The sequence below is a fragment of the Stenella coeruleoalba genome (assembly GCF_951394435.1).
Source record: "Stenella coeruleoalba genome assembly, chromosome: 11".
Classification (NCBI taxonomy): Eukaryota; Metazoa; Chordata; class Mammalia; order Artiodactyla; family Delphinidae; genus Stenella; species Stenella coeruleoalba.
Genome location: NC_137157.1, coordinates 20,325,690 through 20,347,443, shown reverse-complemented (window position 1 = coordinate 20,347,443; position 21,754 = coordinate 20,325,690). Strand labels below are relative to the sequence as shown.

Here is a 21,754-nt window from a genome sequence, read left to right as displayed (position 1 = left end):
TTTTCGACTGAATGAAAAAAGAGAGAATAATAGTCCGTGGAAATCACAATATATGACCTTGAGTTCCAAAAAACGTTGCAGAAAAAAATTAACGTCAGAAGCAGAGTAAGCATTGGATGTCATTCTAAACCATCTGGGGAAACGAGATTTTCTCTTTTCATTTGGATGTTTTTTAAATGAAACATATTATTTCATCAGAATTTGTCCTTGTTTTGCCCGTAATTCAGATATAACTTGTTTATAGAGCCAGAGCTCAAAACTCTCAGTTGTCCACAGGAAACAAAATTCTGAACTGACTGATCAGAGAGGCTTCAGAGCCAGGTCTTCTTTCCCGGCATCTTCCTGACTGCTCTTACCTTCACGGTATTAGAAGAGCTCTGTCTCATCACAGGACCAGCCCAGTTGGTGTAAATCTAGACTCATGTAGGGAATTGGCCTTGGGCAAAAGACAGATAGACCTGAGAATCTGGCATGTGGGAGGCAGGTGTCAGAGTTGTGTTTCTGTTTTGTTCTTTGCATATATTCTGTTCGTCTTCCTTTACCTCCAGGAAAATGTAAAGCTATTATCAGGAAATCATCCTTAACCCATGTCTAAGAATTTAGATTCTAAGAATTTTAATTGAGCAAATTAGTACAAGTAAATTATGATCCCATGGTATGTGTATATCTAACTTCATTAATTTTTTCTATAAAATATCATTCCTAGTTGTTACTACACCAAGATCAAATGGTGCAAAAAATAACACTGGATTGCATAATGACATATAAACATCCACATATCCTCCCTTACAGGTAAGTTATTTGAAGCTAAAGAAATACTTGGGGGCTGATTTTTAATCTTTCTACCAGATATCTTCTTATAAAGTAATTTTATAGAGGCCTAGGAAATTCCCTCCTTTCTAAGGTGATCATAATGCTATTTTCAGGTAAGAAACGAAAACTGGAAGTATATTTGTTTGTTAAGAGTGCTTCTCCGTAGATAATAAGGTAGGAGAGAGAATATTAATTGAAAAGTATGTGTTGAGGTGGCTATATCATTTCTTCTTGCTTATACAATGTCATAAAATCTTGGTGATTACTTAGGGAGTCATCATAATCACACCCTAAGAACTGAAGAAAGCTTTCATATTATGCTTTTATAAACAGCTGAATTATTGACTAACCCCTTATAATCCCTTTTACCTTTTAAAATTTGAAAACTTGCCATTTTGGAAGGTATTTGTGTGAAGACTTTCCTTTATGGATGTCAACTACAGTATAAACTATTCTTAATACCTATTTCATTTATATATGTATAGTACTCTATTAATTATATTTTTTTAAAAAGTATTATTGATTAAGTGATGATTTGTGCTGAATTCTATTTTTAAAGGGAAAACTTACAAAGATTGCTTGAAGACAGAAGCTTTAAGGAAGAGATAGTGCATTTTAGCATTTCTGAAGATAATACGGTAGTGAAAGCAGCCCACCGAGCAGATCTGTTTCCTGTTCTGATGAGGTATATAAAAACTTTCAAAACTGATTTTTTAAAAGTTGGTCACAAAAACAATTGTGAGTATCGTATTATGATTCAGCAATTGTAATGGAATATTTCATTTTGACTTTTATTTAATTATTTACTTTTAAAATTGGTCTTTTGGGGAAGTCAAATTGTTATAGAGACTTATTTTAAATATTTTGTCCCTAACATGAGAAAGAATCTTGCCATGGTGTTATTTTAATAATACTGTTGAAATTAAATCCAATATTTCTCTAACGTTTGCTATTGAGAAATAGTATAAATAATTCATTCGTTTGGTATGTAACTAATTATGAGATATAAAAACTATTGATTTGTTTTATTTAACCATCCACGTTACAAAACTTTATTACTAGTTTTCATAGTTTTCACTGGATTTTCTGGGTCAAAAAATAATAGTGAATAACAGTCATCGGTCAGATTGTTAGTCCCCTGTTTCAATACCCTTTGAGACCCCATTATACTGAGAGTAGCAAAGGGAATCCTTACTACGCCTTTAAGGGCCTGGTATGACCTAGGCCAGACCCACCTCTAACTACACCTCTTCCATTTACCACCCCACTCAGAGCCCATTGCACAACCTTTCTTCACAATACTTAGTCATCCAGCATAGCCTCTTTTCTTATTGTGTATCTCCCCTGCTAGAAGGCAAACTCCATGGCTCTTAGTAAATAGTGGTCAAATGAATTTTGTGTTCTCTTTTATGATATAAATCCCTGTTTCTCTGTTTTTTAATTTAGGTATTCCTTACAGAGCCTAGAAGAATTAACTGTGGTAGTAGTGGTTGTGGTTATCCTTGTCTTGCTACTGGCTTTAACAGTAATGTTTCTAAAGCAGTCGTTCTTAAAGTGTGGTCTGCTCCTTCTTGGTGGGGGCTGTCTCAGAGATGCTCTCAGGAGGTCCACGAGGTTAAAACTTTTTTCATAATACTACTAAGACATTACCTTTTCCATTGTGCTAACATTTGTGCTCACCAGGCAAAAGCAATGATGCGTAAAACTCCGGGTGCCTTAGAATGAATCGGGACAGTGGCTCCCGACTGTGCTAGCCATTCTTCATTGCCACAGACCTGGAGTTTAGAAAAATAAAATAAAAAGCTGGTTTCATTCAATGCCCTTAGATGAATCTTGAGCCTTGAGCACTTGTCTTTTTATTATTCTATATGCAAAAATGGGAGGTATGCATAAGACACTTCTGCTGCTCACTCGTTCCCATGGAATTTTTTTCATGTTTTCCAAGTAACTGATGCATGTTACAGGATCATTCATGGGTAAAGATCTGTTCAAAGTGCAAGATAGACAGATGGATTTTAATGTAACAGAGTTCACTGATACGGTTTCAGATTCCACCTTGCAACCAGCCTTTAAGAAACTGCTTCCTGTTGAGGTTTGGTGTAGTATCAAAGTGGAATATCCACAGTTATCTGAAAAGAATTATCTGAAAGTTTATAGAACATTTTTCTCTTCTACAACTACATATCTGTGTAAGGCTGGATTTTTTTCAACCACAATATGTTGTAACAGATTGAATGCGGAAGCAGATATGAGAATTCATTTATCTTCTAATAAGCCAGGCAATAAAGAAATTCGGAGGAAAACAAAAAGTAAAACAATGCCTCTAGTCTCACTAATTTTAGGAGGGACAGGTTTGGAATATATAGAACTAATTTTTATTAGAAATGTTACTTTTGCTAACTTGTTTTAACCTGTGCTATGATAAATATCAATAGATAAAACTCACGTATACAAAAGCTCTCCAATAATTTTTAAAATTGAAAAGGGATCCTAATATTGAAGAGTTTGAAAACCATTCTCTTTAAATTTTGAATGTTAAGTCAGTAGTTTTATCATGCTAAGAAAGTAGCTTTTATTACTATGTTATTTATATTTCTGCTAAATGGATGTTGAATTTTATTAGAATGACTATTAACCATGTATTAAAATGATCATATTAACTTTTTTCTATGAGCTATTGATCTGTATTAATCTAATAGATTTTACTAATGATTCTTTCTTGCATTCCTGGGATAATCCTTATTCAGCTTTAATATCGTTTTAATGCAGCACTGGGTACTGTTTTCAGAAATGTTGTGGGGTGTTTTTCCCCCAGTTATTTATTTATTATATTTACTGAATATATTATAAATATATAAATATATTATTTATTATTATTACTGAAGTATTTATAATATTGTGTTAGTTTCAGATGTACAGCAAAGAGATTCAGTTACACAGTTTCCTGTGCTATACAGTAGATCCTTGTTGCTTATCTATTTTATGTATAGTAGTTTGTATCTGTTAATCCTCAACTCCTAATTCATTCTCCTCCCCCTCCCTTTCCCCTTTGGTAATCGTAAGTTTGTTTTCTATGTCTGTGAGTCTGTTTGTTTTGTATATAGATTCATTTGTATTATTTTTTAGATTCCACATATAAGTGATATCATTTAATATTTGTCTTTGTCCGACTTACTTCACTTGGTATGATAATCTCTAGGTCCATCCATGTTGCTGCCAGTGGCATTATTTCATTCTTTTTTATGGCTGAGTAATATTCATATATATATATACACACACACACACACACACACACACACTATATATATATATATATATATACACACACACACACACACACACATATGTTTATATATACACACACACCACATTTTCTTAAACCAGTCATCTGTCGCTGGACACTTAGGTTGCTTCCATGCCTTGGCTACTGTAAATAGTGCTGCTATCAACATTGGGGTGCATGTGTATTTTCAGAAAAATTAGAGTTTTCTCTGGATATATGGCCAGGAATAGGATTGCTGGATCATATGTTAGCTCTGCTTTTAGTTTTTAAGGAACCTCCATATTGTTCTCCATAGTGGCTGCACCAATCTGCATTCCTACCAACAGTGTAGGAGGGTTCCCTTTTCTCTGCACCCTCTCCAGCATTTATTATTTGTAGACTCTTTGATGATGGCCATTCTGACAGGTGTGAGGTGATACCTCATTGTGGTTTTGATTTGCTAGAAATGTTGTGTTTTTGTTTTTAGGCAATATTGGTATGTAGTTTATTTCTCTTCCTTAATCCATCTTGACATCACAACTATACCACCTTCATAAATGAAAAAGGACTGTTTCCTTCTTTCTCTCTGCTGTGAAACTATATCACGGGGATTGTTTTTCCTTGGAAGTTTTAAAAATTCATCTGTAAAACTATGTGAGCTCCAAGTTTACTGATTTATTCATGGTTTCTTAAGTTCCTTTTGCTTATTTATATGTGTGTTTTTGCCAGAAAATTACCCATTTAATTGAAATCTTTCCAGTTTCCTTATTTTACTTATAGTTATGCTCTTATTTTACTTCCTTTTAATCTATATATTCTTGTTTTCATTTTTCCTTGATTAGACTTACCTCTGGCTTGCCTAGTTTATTGCTTTTTTTCTCTTCCAAAGAACCACCTTCTAGCCATTGTCTTTATTATTTCCTTCTTCCTGCTTCCCTTAGCCTTGTGTTTGTTGTTGTTATTTTAAATTTCCATATTAAATATCTAATTTTTATTTTCATTCTTCCTTGTTTTAGAATGTATCCATTTAAATCTGTTGAGTTACTATTGTAGCCTTTCAGGAAAATGAAACAACTGTGTTTTAGGGTTAATGTGCAGATAAATAATGTTTTAGGATGAATGTGCAAACAAATAACATTCTTTGGACTTTTTAGAATTTTGTATGGCCGAATGAAGAATAAAACTGGGAGTAAAACTCAGGGGAAATCTGCTTCTGGCACCCGCATGTCCATCATTCTGAGGTTCCTCGCTGGGAGCCAGCCTGAAGAGATCCAGATATTCTTAGACCTGCTGTTTGAACCTGTGAAGCACTTCAAGAATGGTAGCTATCAACTAGCTGCTGCTCTGCATGCATGTTGTCTGCTCAGACCTCTGCTGTCTCAGGCTGTTTCCCACGCTCTTGGGCATCTTTCTAAGGGGGTCACTCTTCCTAATCTCGAAGGTGGTCTTTTTGCTGACACAGTTTTTTTAAAACTTTGATTGAATTAGGTGGAGCTAACAAATGATCCTGGGGATTATCGTCATCCCTGTGCTAATAAGCCCCTGATTACCAAATGTGTATTTTTTGTTGTTATTGTACATTTAGGCCATTTGAAAAATGATACTTATCCATAGACGATGAATAAGTTTCTCCTTAGAGGCTTAAAGCGTGCTGCAAAATTAATCTTAATTGTCTTGGCATGTATTCATTCACTGAATCGTTCATCTGTTGCATAATGATTTGTTGAATACCTCCTGCACCCCAGACACTCTGTTGAATATAGAAAAATGAATATTTGTAATCTCTGCTCTCAATCTCACGGTCTAAACAAAATGGATTAGTAAGTGTGTACAATGAGCTGTGATGCTCTGTGGTATGTTCTCCAGTATGCGATATTAGTAATTAATAGTGATAATAATGGCTAACATTTACTGAGTTCCTACTTCATGCCAGACATTATGACAGGCCCTTTACCTATAACTCAGTTGACTGTTAAAACGGCCACATTAGGTTTCAGTACTTGGTTGTCCCCATTTTATACATAAGGAAACTGAGGCTTAGAGAGGTAAGTGTTTTGCCCATGGTGAACCTGGTATTTGAACACAGATCTTCCCGACCATAGTACCTCTGCTCCAGTCTTAAAATTGCTTTGTTTTGGGCAAACATAGATATTTATTTATAGGGTAATGTGTTGCTTCCCCCCCCACCACCTCGGGGGGTGGGGGAGGGGAGGGGATAATAGATATAGCTGTTAAAAGGTTTTCATTCAGTGTAATATGGCCCTGTAAAGGAAGCTGGCTGTAATGAATAGAAGAGTTTTTGTTCAGTGTTAATAGCCTCTGTTGTAAGAGGGTAGCTATTAATGATACCCTTATGGATAGACTGTTTTGGTGTATGAATCAGTAAGCTCATGATCTCATACCAGTTGGTTTGAAGTAAAGCTCAAGCAATAACAATTCAAGTCTTTTAAGTAAATTATGAAATCAGTATGGTACCTGTTTATAAAGGACCATTGTTTTATGTATTTATCAGGGGCTGCAAGAGAAATAAAACACTTGATTCTCAGCCTTAAAGGAGCTTATAATGTAACAAGACATTTTCCTTGAAACTGCTGAAGATAGCATAGTCCATGAAAGCTGAGAGGGAGAAAGTGTGTGGGAAGTTGATAGATGGAATAAAACGGAATTCCTTAGGTTTTGAGGAATAGTATAAATAGGGTGAGAATTGGGCTTAGAGGCTTAGTTCTGTCACAAGTTTCTTACTTTCCTTTACTCCTCAGTTTCCTCATCTATAAAATGATAGTAGTAAAAGCTGTCACATCTAGCTCATTGAATGTTGGGTAAGAATCAAAAGGAGAAAAAATACAAGTAAAGTACATTATCATCTGTAAATCATTATAACAGTAGAAAATGCTGTATTATTGAGGGAAAGTGAAAGGAAGCTATAATTATAAATAGTAACAAACTAATATTTCCCTTCACATGCTATCTCTGCTCCTCTCTGTTTCACTAGGAGAGTGCCATTCTGCTGTCATTCAAGCAGTAGAAGATTTGGATTTGTCTAAAGTTCTTCCTTTGGGTCGTCAGCACGGTATCTTAAATAGCCTTGAGATAGTATTAAAGAACATTAGTCATCTGATCAGTGCATACTTACCAAAGATTTTGCAGATACTGCTCTGCATGACCGCAACTGTATCCCACATCCTTGATCAACGAGAAAAGGTGAGAGAGATTCACTTTACACGCTTTCTTCTTGGGTAAAAGTCTGTGTCTTACTTGGGAAATTGGTTGGGGCCTGAATATCTAACATCCTTCTAGGTTAATTCTTTCTTATGTAAAGTATCTCTTTATTTATTTATTTTTTAAGTATTTTTCTTTCTTTTTTTAAATTTAATTTAATTTCTGTATTTATTTATTTTTGGCTGTGTTGGGTCCTCGTTGCTGCGCGTGGGCTTTCTCCAGTTGCGGCGAGAGGGAGCTACTCTTCATTGCAGTGCGTGGGCTTCTCGCTGCAGTGGTTTCTCTTGTTGCGGAGCACAGGCTCTAGACGCGCGGGCTTCAGTAGTTGCGACGCGTGGGCTCAGTAGTTGTGACTCGTGGGCTCTAGAGTGCAGGCTCAGTAGTTGTGCCTCACGAGCTCTAGAGCGCAGGCTCAGTAGTTGTGGCTCACAGGCTTAGTTGTTCTGCGGCATGTGGGATCTTCCCAGACCAGGGCTCGAGCCCGTGTCCCCTGCATTGGCAGGCGGATTCTTAACCACTGCACCACCAGGGAAGCCCAAGCATCTCTTTAAAATGGCCTTCCCTATAATGGGAATCTTCACTGTTATAAATATTTATGAATAGCTAGAAAATGCAGATTATAGCAAGCATCTATTTTAAAAGGAGGTGAAATGGTAGGGAGGGAGTTAGTTCTGTATACATCTCAGAACAAAGTCAGAGGTAGTTGAGCTGATGTGTCTTAGATCTTAATTTCAGGAACCTAAAAGTGTAGGACATCTTCTAACTCTCATTTAATTCAAAGTGGTTGGAGAATGAATAGAATACTGTTAGCACTGTCTTTGTTATTTTGAGACAGAGTTTCCCAGACCTCTTTTAAAGGTAAATGCTTGCCTATTGTAAGTGCAATGTTTTAAATAAAGGTAAGTAGCAAGATCAGGCAAGACAAGTCAGCTAGCTAACTGCCAGGAGGCTTCATGAGTTGGTGCTTAGGAAATGTTTTCTGAATTATATTCAAGACAATATATTTATGTTTTGTTGTATGTGGACATAAGTATACACATTGGAGTTTAGGGAAACTTAATGTTTTTATGGACTGACTGAAGGCTTGTTGGAGAAAATGGGACTTGAAGTGAAAACCCAGACTCAGATGTCTGCTGTCGATTCTCAGTTAATGACAAATAGGCACAGTTTTAATTGGCTAAAATTCATCTCATTTGTTTTAGGGATATGCCTGATGAACTGCCTCTCAAATACATAACTAAAAATTGACAGCCAAAGTTCTACACTGCTTTTTCAGGCTATGCATGGATATAAATCTGCTTTAGTAATGAAATGATATTCTCTGGTTAACAAGATCTACAGACTTAGAATATACCTTCCATTTTGGTAGGCACTATTTTATTTTCATCATTCTTTCATTCATTCCTTCAACAAATGTTAAATGAGCCCCTACTGTTTGTCAGGCACTGTACTAAGCATTGGGATGAAGCAGCAAACAAAAGTTCCTGTCCATTTAATTAAACAGTAAATACTTATTTCACACCTACTATCTCCCAGACATTGTTGTAGGTGGAGAACGAGATGGTAAGGACTCCGTATCTTGGGGAGAAGATTATAGATAAATACAAAGATAATCAGAATAATGCCAGATGGTAAGTTCTAAGAGGAAAATAAACTCAGGAGGCTCCTCTGCAGACCTCTTAAAATCCTTCTCTGTGTCGCTGTCTCTTCTCCAGTACTCTGCTCTGTGACTTCTAGCCACCTTGGCCTCCCCAAGTCACACAACTGTCTCCTCATTTTAAGAAGATTGTTGGATTCTCCCTGGGCTCTTCCTTTCCACACTAAGGCCTGAAACTCTGCAGGCAGGAAGCCGGGGACTGTGTAGGACTCATCTCATCTGTTTCCCCTCTTTCAGCGATTACTGTCCTCTGTTGCCTGCTGTCCAGTGTCCAGAAATCATTGTTTCATATATTCTATTCAGCTTTTTAGTGTCTTGAGAGGGGAGGACAAAATCTGGTCCCTGTCACTTCATCTCGACTAGAAGCAGTAAAACCACGCGAAAGGAGCAGGCAGAACAGTCCTCTGACTTAACACAGGGCTGGGAACAGCTCGTGTTCCCAAAAGCCAGAGCAGAAACCTCATGAGACCTGGGGCATCAGGGAGAGTCCTTGGAAGGGGATTGCCTCAGTAGTGGAGCCAGATTAGCCCAAGCATAAAGGCTGCTATGACACCACTAACAAAGCTTAAGATGATCAAACATTTTCCTAATAAATTAACTGCATCCCTGTTCAGAAACTTTTAGGTGATTTAAATGAAACTAGAACTCACAGTGTCTGACATCTAGTCAGGTATTACCAGGCATGCAAAGAAAGGAAGATTTTGCCCATAATGAAGAGAAAAACCAATGGATAGAAGCAGACCCAGAAATGACACAGGTAGTAGAATCAGACAAGGACATTAAAACAGCTGTTAGAAATACACTCCATATATTCACAGAAGTAGAGGAAAGCATGAGCATGTTAGGGAAAGACATGAAGCTGTAAAGGATTTAAAATGAGGGAATGTGGTAGGAAGTGACCCATCTGGAGGTGGATGGGTGCTGCTCTTACTAGGGTGTTCAGGGCCACCTCTAAAGAGGTGATATTTGAGCTGATACCTCCCCAGACAATGGAAGAACATTTCAGGCAGAGAAAATGACTAGTAGTACAGAGTCCTGAGGTGGAACATTCTTGACACATCCTGAGAAGAGACAGGAGGCTGAGGTGGCTAGAGCACAAGGAGCGAGATGTGTAAGATGAGGTCAGGAGGTGGGTAGGGGCTCGTAGGCTATGACGAGGAGCTGGATTTACTCTGAAGTGTACTTGGAAACCTCTGAGAGGTTTGAAAGCAAGGGAATGATAAGGTCAGTTTGATGTTCCAAAACTTATCGCTTTGCTTGGTGGAAAGAGGCTGTGTAGGGCCAGGAGTGGAAGCTGAAAAGGGGTCTTAGAAGTTTTTTTGTCTGTGTTACATGAGAGCTTCAGGGCCATAGGGAGAATTGTGTGAGAATTTTAGTTTTTACCTTATAGTGAGGGATAGTGACTACCTATACATGGCTATGTTAAGTCATGAAACGTTACAGTTTGTATAAACCCTCTGTAAGTCCTCTGACTTTCTGGTTAACTTAGAAGACGTTACTCAGGAATGCAGTCTTTCTCCTGAGTCAACAATCAGTAACTCAAAGGATCATTTATGTAATTTCACAGTTCATTAGACAGTGAGGTGCTAGCCTTCCAGACACGTAGAGCTTTCTTTTCTGTTCTTTTCTTTTTTTTTTTTTAAATTCTTGGACAAGTCCAAGGAATTCCTTGAGGTTCTGTAATGGATTATTGCACGGTAATATGCTCAAGTGAGTTAAAGTTCTACATTTGTGTGTTTGAGCTAAGTTACACATTTACTTTTTTGTATCTTTCAGATCCTCCAGGGCATTGACTGACACTGAAATAGGTGTCTTGAGGGTTCTTGAGGGTCCTTATGGTTTGGGTTTGTTTTTGTTTTGTTTTGTTTTTGTACATTTAAGCAATGAGGTACTTCGTGAATGTCCATAAACTCAGTCACATGGACTGTTCCTCTAGGAATTAAAGCCGCCAGTTGCTCATTTTCAGGATTTTTCTCCAGTTTACTCAACAGTTACTGGGAAGTCAGGGCAGCTGATTACAGAAGAGAAGAGTACATGCAGATCCTACTTGATTGGATGGGAATAGGGGAAAGGGCGGGGTCTGATTTGGTGTCATGTTTGCCAAGGTTAGTTTCTTACTACTCCGGGGGATCATGATACCATGCTTTTTCAAATATCCATAATAGTTTCTATTTTTCACCAAACATGATCTAGCAGATAATGAAAATATTGCCAGTAGAATTGAAGCAGAACAGAATGACTTGTAATTGTGTCACCTTCTTATGCTTGCCTGTCGTCTCCTCTCTTTGTAACTTGTATAATGAGATAATTAGCTAAAAGTGAATGTTAGAAACTTGATGGGTATGTGAACTATCATGATTCCTCAGACTTTTGCATAGCAAAGCAATGGCATCCTTGTTCATAGTCTCTTGAATTTAAAGTGTACAGTTTCAGAAAAGTAAAACAATGTAGAATACAAAACAGCTGTTCCCACTGAGACTTTGTTTTTCCCTAAGGACACAGTGTGATTTTACTGGGCCTGATAATAGAACACATCTCACCACTTGGTTTTCTTAAGTATGCTTTCCCCTCTTGTTCAATAAGAAAAGCAGTATGACTTACTCAGTTGGCGTTTCCACGTGGATCAGAGCTTCATAACAGGATCCCAGCTTGATTCTTCACCACCTGAGCAGGAGTGCCGCCCTGAGGAGTCAAGAATAAAAGCGATATCTTTTTAATAGAAGATCTTTATTTTACAGATACAGCTGAGGTTTATTAACCCACTGAAAAATTTAAGACGTCTTGGAATCAAAATGGTAACTGATATCTTTTTGGATTGGGAGTCCTATCAGTTCAGAACAGAAGAAATTGATGCTGTATTTCATGGTGCAGTTTGGCCCCAGGTAAAGCTTGATTTCTCTGTTCTGCCTGGATACCTTCTGCTTTTTCCTTTAATACTGCTTCACCAGCACAGTCTGCACCCAGCCACGAATGCTAATCCGGGTCTTTTCTTTCACATCAGGTCTTTCTTTGCTTCTGCAAGTTTTAGAACACTTTTCTTTGCCTCCACTACCACCTAAAGCTCCAGAGCTAGTTTCTCCAATACCATAGCGTTCATACTTAAGGCTAATTTGAATATGACTGTTATCTCTTAAGCAAATGTAACCTAACTTTTGTAGCACCTCACATAGTATGCCTCTGGGTTTTGACAAGCATGAGGGAAAATACACAGGGTTTTTTCTTATTTCCTTGTTTGATTTCTCTGGTTGTCCCCACTTGGTGATGATAACTGGTGTAGTTATAGCTAAGACTAGGAGAGACTTGATTTTAGGAAAGATTTCTCACTACTCAGTTTGTCCTTTAAATGTTTATCTCTTGGCTCTTTTTTTCTCTGGTGTGATTTCTGTTCTTGTTCTGCTTTTCAGTTGTTTGGTTTTTCCTACAATTCTGTGTATGTTCTTATTTTGTATTCTGTTTTTATTTTGTGTCCTAGATCAGCAGGCTTGGATCTGAGAGTCAGTATTCTCCTACTCCTCTGCTGAAGCTAATTAGTATCTGGTGCAGAAATGCAAGGTATAATCTTTTTTTTTTTTTTTTGCCTTTGTTTTAGACTAACTGGTCAAGGGAACTAGTAATGTAATTTATGCTCTTTCCACACAGTGACCTACTTTCAGTGCAGTTAAAAAGAATAAGGCAGTTGAATCTCAAAATACATAGTTTGAAGAAAAATACAAGTTGCTAAATAATAGGTGTGGTGTGTTCCAGGAAAAATGCTTTTATATGTGTATGTATGTGTGTATAAATACAAAATGAAATAGAAAATGGATCAAGGCTACATGAGAAACAATGTCACCGTAGCAAGTGGAGGTTTGGTGAGCTGGAGTGGGGAAGGGAGACTTTTCATGATATATCTTTGGAGTGTTTGAATTACTTATAACAATAAAAAAAGGAAAAAATAGATAAAGCAACATTTTGCAATTTAATATAAATTAAAATTGTAGAGTGTATATTATATCAAGACTTACACATTTTTAGCTATTTTTACAATTTCATTAAAACTTGAAAATTAGGGATTTCCCTGGCGGTCCAGTGATTAGGACTCTGTGCTTCCACTACAGCGGGCCCAGTTTCCATCCCTGGTTGGGGAACTAATATCCCTCAAGCTGTGTGGCATGGCCAAAAAAAAAAAGAATTGAAAATTGAAAATCAGTAGTATTGGGGGGCTTCCCTGGTGGTGCAGTGGTTAAGAATCCACCTGCCAAAGCAGGGGACATGGGTTCGATCTCTGGTCCTGGAAGATCCCACATGCCACAGAGCAACTGGGCCCATGCTCCACAACTACTGAGCCTGTGCCCTAGAGCCCGTGAGCCACAACTACTGAGCCCACGCGCTGCAGCTACTGAAGCCCGTGTGCCTAGAGCCCATGCTCCTCAACAACAGAAGTCACCACAATGAGAAGCCCGCACACCGCAATGAAGAGTAGCCCCCGCTCGCCGCAACTAGAGAAAGCCTGCACACAGCAACAAAGACCCAGCGCAGCCAAAACTAAATAAATTTTTTAAAAAAGAAGAAAATTAGTAGTATTGGGATTGATATGGCTGTTCTTCCAATGTGTAGTGATTGTATCAGCAGTTTGATTTGACCTGGCAAAGGGAAAAACAGATGTGAAACACACTAGGTAGTTATATCATCACCCAAATATTACAATTTTGCATGTTTGCTTAAAAATAAAAGCTGATTTGTAATTCACATTCTGTCATTTTCCCGGTTCCCACTTAAAAATTTCACAAGCTTTTTGGATTTTTTAGGTCATTGTCTTCTGTTCTTTGTAAAACTCCATCTAAATATGCATACAGTGCTAATGGTCATAAATCAGTATCCTTTTGTGGACATTATGAGCCATTTACAGAACCTTCATCTACTGATGGTTCAGAGATGCTGTGTTACAGACCAAATGAATATTTGCTGAAGAATGTGGGAACTTTCAGTAAAGTGGGGATGTGAGAAACCTATTTTGTTTATCTCAGTAATGGAAACAGACTTAATTTGCCCTGGTCTATTTTGAAGAATAAAAGATAGAATAAAAGAAAATGTGTTTATTATTGATTCAGTGATGTTAAAATCGTGGCATCAGTTTTTACAAAATTGGGATCATACCTTATAGCTAGCTTTTGATTTTGTTTTTTTCATGTAAATTATGTCACGAACGTTTCCCCATGTCATTAAATAGTCTTCAAAAACAATACCTTGCCATTGGTCCTCAGGAAAGCCTGTTTTATGTTTACTGTCATAAAGGCTCTTTTCATTTATTTCCCAATTTGAGAAAGCAATTTCATATCTTGTTTTTTCATTGGACATTTATAAGCAGCACTTCATAGGCATACTTGAGAAATATTTTATAGTTGTGTCATTGTTATACAGATAAGCCATGAAGGACTTTCATCCAAGAAGACTTTACAGTAGTGACTTGGTTTAGGTGTTAGTTGGGTCCTTACTCAGGTATAGATCACATCATTGGATGCCACCTCATTCTCTTCTACAAGTTCTCTCTCGTTGACAATGGAGATACAATATGTAAAGTATCTTGCTTGGTGCCTGCACGTACTATCCCCAGTATCTGTTGGACAAAGATGTATGAGTACAACCTCTTAGAACTTTTCTTTCAGTCTGTCAGGACTAAGTGTGTTAAAGTGCTTGAGCTCTTTTTCCAGTGATGATGAATTGGTAAAGCCAAACTATTTGAATTTTTTCAGTTTGGCCTTCCTACTGATTGTTGGGATTGCATCTCTGGCTGTAAAACAATTGCTAGTTTGCCCGTGGCTGGAAAGCTTTTGTGTTCTCTACCTTTTTGGGTATCATTTGTGTGAGTCTTTCATTACCAGGGATGGATTCATCTCCCTCCCTTGACAAATTATCCTAATCTGAATGTTGCATATCCTAATTCAGCAAATATTTGTTTCGTCTGTGGTCTGTACTCCTAATTTTCACGTTGTAGTACATGGTTTTTATGTGAGCATATAAACATTCATATTCTAGAAGGCTTATAATTGAAAAATAGCCTGTCTTTAATACATTTCTTTTAGAACTAGGGCTTAGACTGCAGTTCACAGCTCAGGTCTATGACTTATTAGCTCATTAGCTTTAGACAGTTCTCAATTTCTTCATCTGTAATGTGGAGATAAGGATACCACCTTAACATAGAGATGTTGTGAGGGTTAAATGAGAAATATACATAAAGTGCGTAGATAATATAATCGTTGTATGGTGCCTGGAATTATTATCCATCAAATTTTAGATTTTAAAGTAATTTCCCTTCTGAGTAATCTTATTAACATTCATATGCACACATACACATATATATTCATTAAACTCTATGAAAATTCATATGGAACGTGTTTTTAGAAATAAACATATTGAAAAAGAAGATGACTATTTTAGTGTTTTTTCTTGCAGATATTTCCCTTTCCTGGCTAAACAGAAACCTGGGCACCCGGAATGTGATATCCTGACCAATGTTTTTGCGATTCTCTCAGCAAAGAACCTCTCTGAAGCCACAGCTAGTATTGTGATGGAAATAGCCGATGACCTTCTTAGCCTTCCAGATTTTGAACCCACAGAAACAGTTTTGAGCTTACCTGTGACAGGATGTGTATACACAGAAAGTGCAGATGGTATGTAAGCTGTACAGAGCAAACAATTCTTATACTTCTGAGGTATCATTTGTGCCCTCAGAATGGAAAAGTTGATAGAATCTCTTTTTATAACTTACTCTATTAAGAGAGTTTCTTTTCTCTAGGAATTAATACCAATTTATATAAGCTGAATTTTCTTTGCAGTAGGTAGAAATTCGGATTATTTACGCTCCAGAAAGCTCAGCTATCCTTCAGGACATTATCAGATGATTTCCACTGTCATGTCTCTGAATTCTTACCAAATTATCCTAACAGTTCTCTTACTACTACCCAAAATGGTTTAAATCCTCAAGGGTCTCATATAAAATTTTAATTTAGCTACTGATATAGATGTTTTGACTAAGAAGAAAGTTATTTAATATTTAGAGTTGAAATATATTAAATTTTCATGGTAATTGAGTGCTTTCCTTTTCTGTCATTAGGAAGATATTGTACAGTTAGCTTTTAAGAGCATAGTTAATTAAAATCAGTACATTTATCACTGTTTCAGAGTCTATCACGATAGGAGGACGATTAATTCTACCTCGTGTACCTGCAATTCTCCAGTATCTCAGCAAAACCACAATAAGTGCAGAAAAGGTGAAAAAGAAGAAGAATAGAGCACAAGTCAGTAAGGAACTGGGCATTCTTTCAAAGTAAGTGATACATTTGGTCCTTAAAAGATAACATTACCACCTGTAGTTTTAATTTTTTTTAATTATGCTTGGTTTTTCATTTGTTTTAACAAGGTAATAAGCTAAAAAAGTTTTCAGTATTTTAAATGTCCTCCATTTTTAAGTTAATGTAGAATTCTCCTCTGCTGGAATAAACCTTTTATGACATCTGCCTTTATTTAATTATAAAAGATAACAGACTTTTCAAAATTCTAAGGTAGACTAATGGATTTGCCTGTTTATTAGCCTTTACGTATTTTGTTCAATTAAAATTTCGAGTTATGTGAGATCACATAGTTGTGTTTTTTTTTTTTAAGTGTGATTGATAAAAATAATTTAAAAGAGCAGGTTGCTGTATTTGTTCTTTTAAGAGTCAAGAAGATCTTGCAAGGGTTTTTAAAGATTCTCTTTAAAGATTCTCTCTATACTGCTAGACCTGGTAATATACAATTGTGATTTCTATAAAGTGCCTGGTTAGTGAATCTGAGTGCACAAAATGATTCTATCTTAAAATCTAAATTGTTACAGGACTTAGTTGTTGAAAGTTTATTTTTTCTGTTACTTTCAGCAACAATAAAAAAATGATATATTAGAATCTTCCAGGAACTTCTTTTAAATGTTTTATTTATACTAGTGTATTTCTAAGTTTTGCAGAATGGGAAACCATGGGAAATATACTTACTAAATTTTATCATAGGCTACGTGATAGTGAGAAGATGATGAGTGATTAGGCACCAGAAAGACTAGGTTTGAAAGACCTGCTCTGTGACATCAACTTCTCTGAGCCACAGTTTTCTCCGGGCAAAGTGGGGTTAATAATGCCTACATTATAGGGCTGTTTTGGGAGTTATATGGAAATGTATATAAAACCTAAAACAAGTCTTAGCACTTAAAATGTTGTTTCTTTGCGAAATAAGTAATTATCAATTACTAATTATAGGATTGGAGTTTACTATAACCCACCTACACAATCAGATATTACAAAAGCAATAGAATAGTAGCCACCAACCTGAAGTTGGAGGGAAATAAGAGTGGGCACTGCTAAATAACTGAGTTAAGCTTTTTACATATACACACATACTTAAAAGCCACCTGGGTCTTTCATCACTGAATTTTTTTTACGAAAAGTTTAACTTGGAGAAATACTCTTAACTTATATATCTTCCTTACATATTCCATTTTTTTTTCCTTCTCCAGGATCAGCAAGTTTATGAAAGAAAAAGAACAAAGTTCTCTGCTCATTACACTGCTCCTGCCTTTCCTCCACCGTGGCAATATTGCTCAGGCATGAATTCACAGCACATTTATTTGTCTTTGAAGTGGCACTTTATTTTTAGGTTTATTTGTAAACAATAATTTTATTGGTTAGATTCTGTGATGTATTTATCCCAGAGTATTTGTGAAAAGACTTCATACAAAAACATAAAATTGAAAACAGAGGAGAAAACTGGGGACAGAAAGAGGAATGGGGGCAGGCGAGAAGGTGGAGACCTCATCATCTACCATTACAGTAAAAGTCTCAAACCCTTTATTTTCCTTTGTTTAGCTTCTAATCCATTTCAGGATTTTTTCCCCTCTCTGACTTTGATCAATAACAAATCTGCAACCTGAGACACGCATTGATCTTAAATATGGTGACAGTGGCAAACTGAATGAAAAGTCACTGTTTTAATATTCAGGCATAGTTTAGAGTTTCTGATGTGATTTTCAAACCATAGTTCAGTCTTGATGAAAAGAGTCTTCCCATTTTGCACACTCATTTATAAGGCCTTAGGAGTTGTACTGAATGACTCCTACTCTATAGTAATTCAGTTTAGAAGACCACAGATTTGTGAACGACCAGAAGTGTGTATTTTTCCTCAGCAAGTTCATTTTTCTTGGCTCTTTAGCTAGAAAATAGAAGAAATTATTTTTCAAAACCATGCATATTTCCTATTAGAATTAAAGGAAGAAACTGTTAATGGACACTATTATAGGTTTTCAGTTAAGTTAAAATGCTAAGAACTTTTAAAAGACTATGAAATAACTTTTCTAAGTACTACTACTTTTACTTCTTATTTATACTTATTTGTTTTCTGTGCTATAATATATTAAAGCCAATTTGACCAGTTTTATAAATTACTGAAATATGATTTCTCTCAATATTTTTTCTTAAGGATACAGAGGTTGATATTCTGGTGACAGTACAAAACCTGTTGAAACATTGTCTGGAGCCTACGAGCTTCCTCAAGCCTCTAGCAAAACTCTTCTCAGTTATTAAGAACAAGTTGTCAAGACAGTTGCTTTGTACAGTTTTCCAGGTCTGTAATATTCATTTTTACCCCAAAATCACCCCTTTTTCAAAAGATAACTATGATGTGGAATGCATATTAGCAGCTTGCCTGGTGCTGATACGACGTTTCCATATATATTGGAGTGTGGCAGGGAGTCAAAGGGAGGCAGGCAGACAAGTTAAGGTTTTATTCACTAATAATATACTGCTTTCATTTCTTTTAGAGTCTTTCTGATTTTGATAGTGGATTAAAATATATTACTGATGTTGTCAAGGTAAGAAAGAAAATCTTATGTCTCTTTTGCTTCCAAAGTATTATTATTCCTTATTTAAAATTTATATACCTTCATTTATATGGTTTCAATGGCATTTCTCATAGCTTAACGCCTTTGATCAAAGACATCTTGATGATATCAACTTTGATGTTCGCTTCTCAGCGTTCCAGACCATCACCTCTTATATTAAAGAGATGCAAACCATGGACGTTAACTACCTAATTCCTGTTATGCATAATTGTTTCTATAACATGGAGGTAGGTTTTTATAACAAAAATTTATGAATTTTTTTTATTGTTTTGATAATATGACTAAATGACCTAATTTGGTTTGGAGGGGGATGGGATTTTTAATATAAAATTTCTTTTAGTTGTAGAATATGTTGTTTGGCAAAGACCATACTGTTATGCTCATGATTTGAAAGGCAGACATTTTGAATGAAATAATATATGTGGAAGCACTGTGAAAAGTCAAAAAGCTGTGTGTTAGAATAGGAAAATCCACAGAGACGGAAAGTAAATTAGTGGTTAGCAGGGGCTGTGAGGGGCGGGAAGAATGGAGAGAGTGACTTCTAATGGGTTTCCTTTGGGGGTGATGAAAATGTTCTGAAATTAGATAGTGGTGACGGTTGTAAAGCCTTCTGAATATACTGAAAACCATTGAATTGTACAATAAAAGGGTGAATTTCATAGTGTGTCAGTTAAATATCAATGTTTTAAGTTATGTAACTATATTATTTAAGTTTGCCCTCTTTTATTGATATAGTAGAAATAAAAGGGGTTTGCAACTATATTAAGTGCCATGTTGCTAAAATGAATTAAAACTCAAAAATGTGGAAAATGAAACCCTTGGTTAATAGTTAACTATGTAGTGACATCAGTAATCTTTTTGTGGCATTTTATAGTTGTTCATCTGATATTAAGGATTAAGTAATATAGGAAAAAGTAATCTCCCCATTTGGGCTCATTCTTCATATATCTTATCAAATTTTAACATGAGGGATCCTGAATCACTGCCTGGTTGGCTGAGTTGGGAATACTTTCTCTACACTCACAACCTGCATTCCTTAAACCAGGAACTCTGAAGCAGCTAACCAGAATTATACCAGCCAACTGTGTCACTGTAAGTGATCACCTGATTTTGAATATTGAAAACTGGCTTTAGTGAACCTTTTGTTCTGTTTGCTTTGAGAAATAAAGCTAATTAAAAAGTACATCTCTACATCAACTATACTTCAATAAAAAATGAAAAAAAGAAAAAGAAAAAAAATCCGTGATGGATAAAATACCAAATTTCTAAATAAAGGCAAAATCAGTAATATAAAAATAGTACATCTCATAGTATTTTCTGAAATTACTGACACTTCTCAGTAAGCATGACTTTTCAAAGTCACTTACTGTATTCCTCACAACCCTATGTTTGGTTCTTCCTTAAGTATGAAGTACCTGTGGGACATTTCTTAGTAGAGAGTTTTATACAGAACAGTGGCTAAATATTATAAACTCTTTCATTGGGAAATAATATTCAACATTATAGTTATTATACAGAATAATTTGGGTTTTTTCCTGTGTCCAGTTAGGAGACATGTCTTTAAGTGATAATGCAAGCATGTGCTTGATGAATATCATCAAAAGGCTTGCTGCTTTGAATGTCACAGAGAAAGAATATAGAGAAATCATTCATCGTTCACTCCTGGAGAAATTGAGGAAAGGATTGAAGAGCCAGACAGAGGTATTGGGGTTTGCAATTAAGTACTACTATCTGTGGGTTTTGTTTTTGTTTTTCCCTACTTCTGCTGTAGTTGTGTAGAAAAGCAGTCAGGCTTAGTACACTTAAGTAAAATACTTGATTGTATAAATATTCAGCAAACTTTTAACAGGGGAGTAGGAACGGAGAAGAGGGCAGTCACTTCTGATTTTATATAGTTTGTTGTTTCAGTGGGAATGTTTTACTTTATAAAAAATTGTAATGACTTTTTGGTGTTTCTTTGTATTACCTAAGAAGCAAATTCTTTTTAAAATTAAAAAAAATTTTTTTTTCTCAACTCGATGTTTGCAGAGTATTCAACAAGATTATACCACGCTGCTTTCCTGTTTAATTCAAACCTTTCCAGATCAACCAGAATTTAAAGACTTGGTACAGCTAACTGATTGCCATGATCCAGAAATGGACTTCTTTGAGAATATGAAGCACATTCAGGTAGAAGACAATTCTTCTTTCTTTTTCTTGTCTATAAACAAGTGTTTCAAACCGTTCTGTCTCATTTAAAAAGATACATTTTAGGGAATTCCCCGGCTGTCCGGTGGTTAGGACTCCACACTTTCACTGCCAAGGGCTGGGGTTCAATCCCTGGTCGGGGATCTAAGACTCCACAAGCCACACGGTGTGGCAAAAAAAAAAAAAAAGGAAAAGGAAAAAAAAGAAAAAGATACATTTTAATTTTCCAAAAAGTTCTGAGCTTCTCATTCCTTGGTCTTTGTGATCATCAGATTTGCATAGGAGATGATTGTTTCCTGGGGTCTGATTTCCTCAGTGGTATCACAAACCACAATAATAGTGTCACCTTTCCCTGCCATTTCCTAAGAAGTTGCTCTAGGATCCATTGGTAAAGAAATACTATGGATTATGTCTCTGAAAGCAAATCAAGGCACAAGTGTTTGCTCATGTAACACATGGACTGTATTTCACTCTTTTAATCTTTTCATGGAAGAGGAACATGATACTGAAATGGAGCTGGTTGTAGGTGAGATTATTCAGTGACTAATTCATATTTTATCTGACTCGTAGATCCACAGAAGAGCAAGAGCCTTGAAGAAATTGGCAAAACAACTAATGGAAGGCAAAATTGTGCTGTCTTCTAAATCTCTTCAGAATTACATCATGCCTTATGCCATGGCTCCAATTTTTGATGAGAAAATGATCAAGGTAGGGC

General features: G+C 36.2%; 1 protein-coding gene across 1 annotated transcript in view; it reads left to right on the top strand.

Moving 5' to 3' along the window:
- The window catches only part of UTP20 (UTP20 small subunit processome component), a 92,451-nt gene that overhangs the window by 36,939 nt on the left and 33,758 nt on the right, over window positions 1-21,754 (top strand). Inside the window, exons 24-38 of the mRNA XM_079935846.1 lie at window positions 707-792; window positions 1,373-1,498; window positions 5,230-5,396; window positions 7,068-7,276; window positions 11,690-11,833; window positions 12,424-12,503; window positions 15,384-15,601; window positions 16,113-16,257; window positions 17,473-17,560; window positions 18,432-18,575; window positions 18,772-18,822; window positions 18,927-19,079; window positions 20,398-20,553; window positions 20,881-21,021; window positions 21,610-21,747. Coding sequence (XP_079791972.1) covers window positions 707-792; window positions 1,373-1,498; window positions 5,230-5,396; window positions 7,068-7,276; window positions 11,690-11,833; window positions 12,424-12,503; window positions 15,384-15,601; window positions 16,113-16,257; window positions 17,473-17,560; window positions 18,432-18,575; window positions 18,772-18,822; window positions 18,927-19,079; window positions 20,398-20,553; window positions 20,881-21,021; window positions 21,610-21,747 — 2,046 coding nt within the window. The remainder of the gene's footprint in view (window positions 1-706; window positions 793-1,372; window positions 1,499-5,229; window positions 5,397-7,067; window positions 7,277-11,689; window positions 11,834-12,423; window positions 12,504-15,383; window positions 15,602-16,112; window positions 16,258-17,472; window positions 17,561-18,431; window positions 18,576-18,771; window positions 18,823-18,926; window positions 19,080-20,397; window positions 20,554-20,880; window positions 21,022-21,609; window positions 21,748-21,754) is intronic.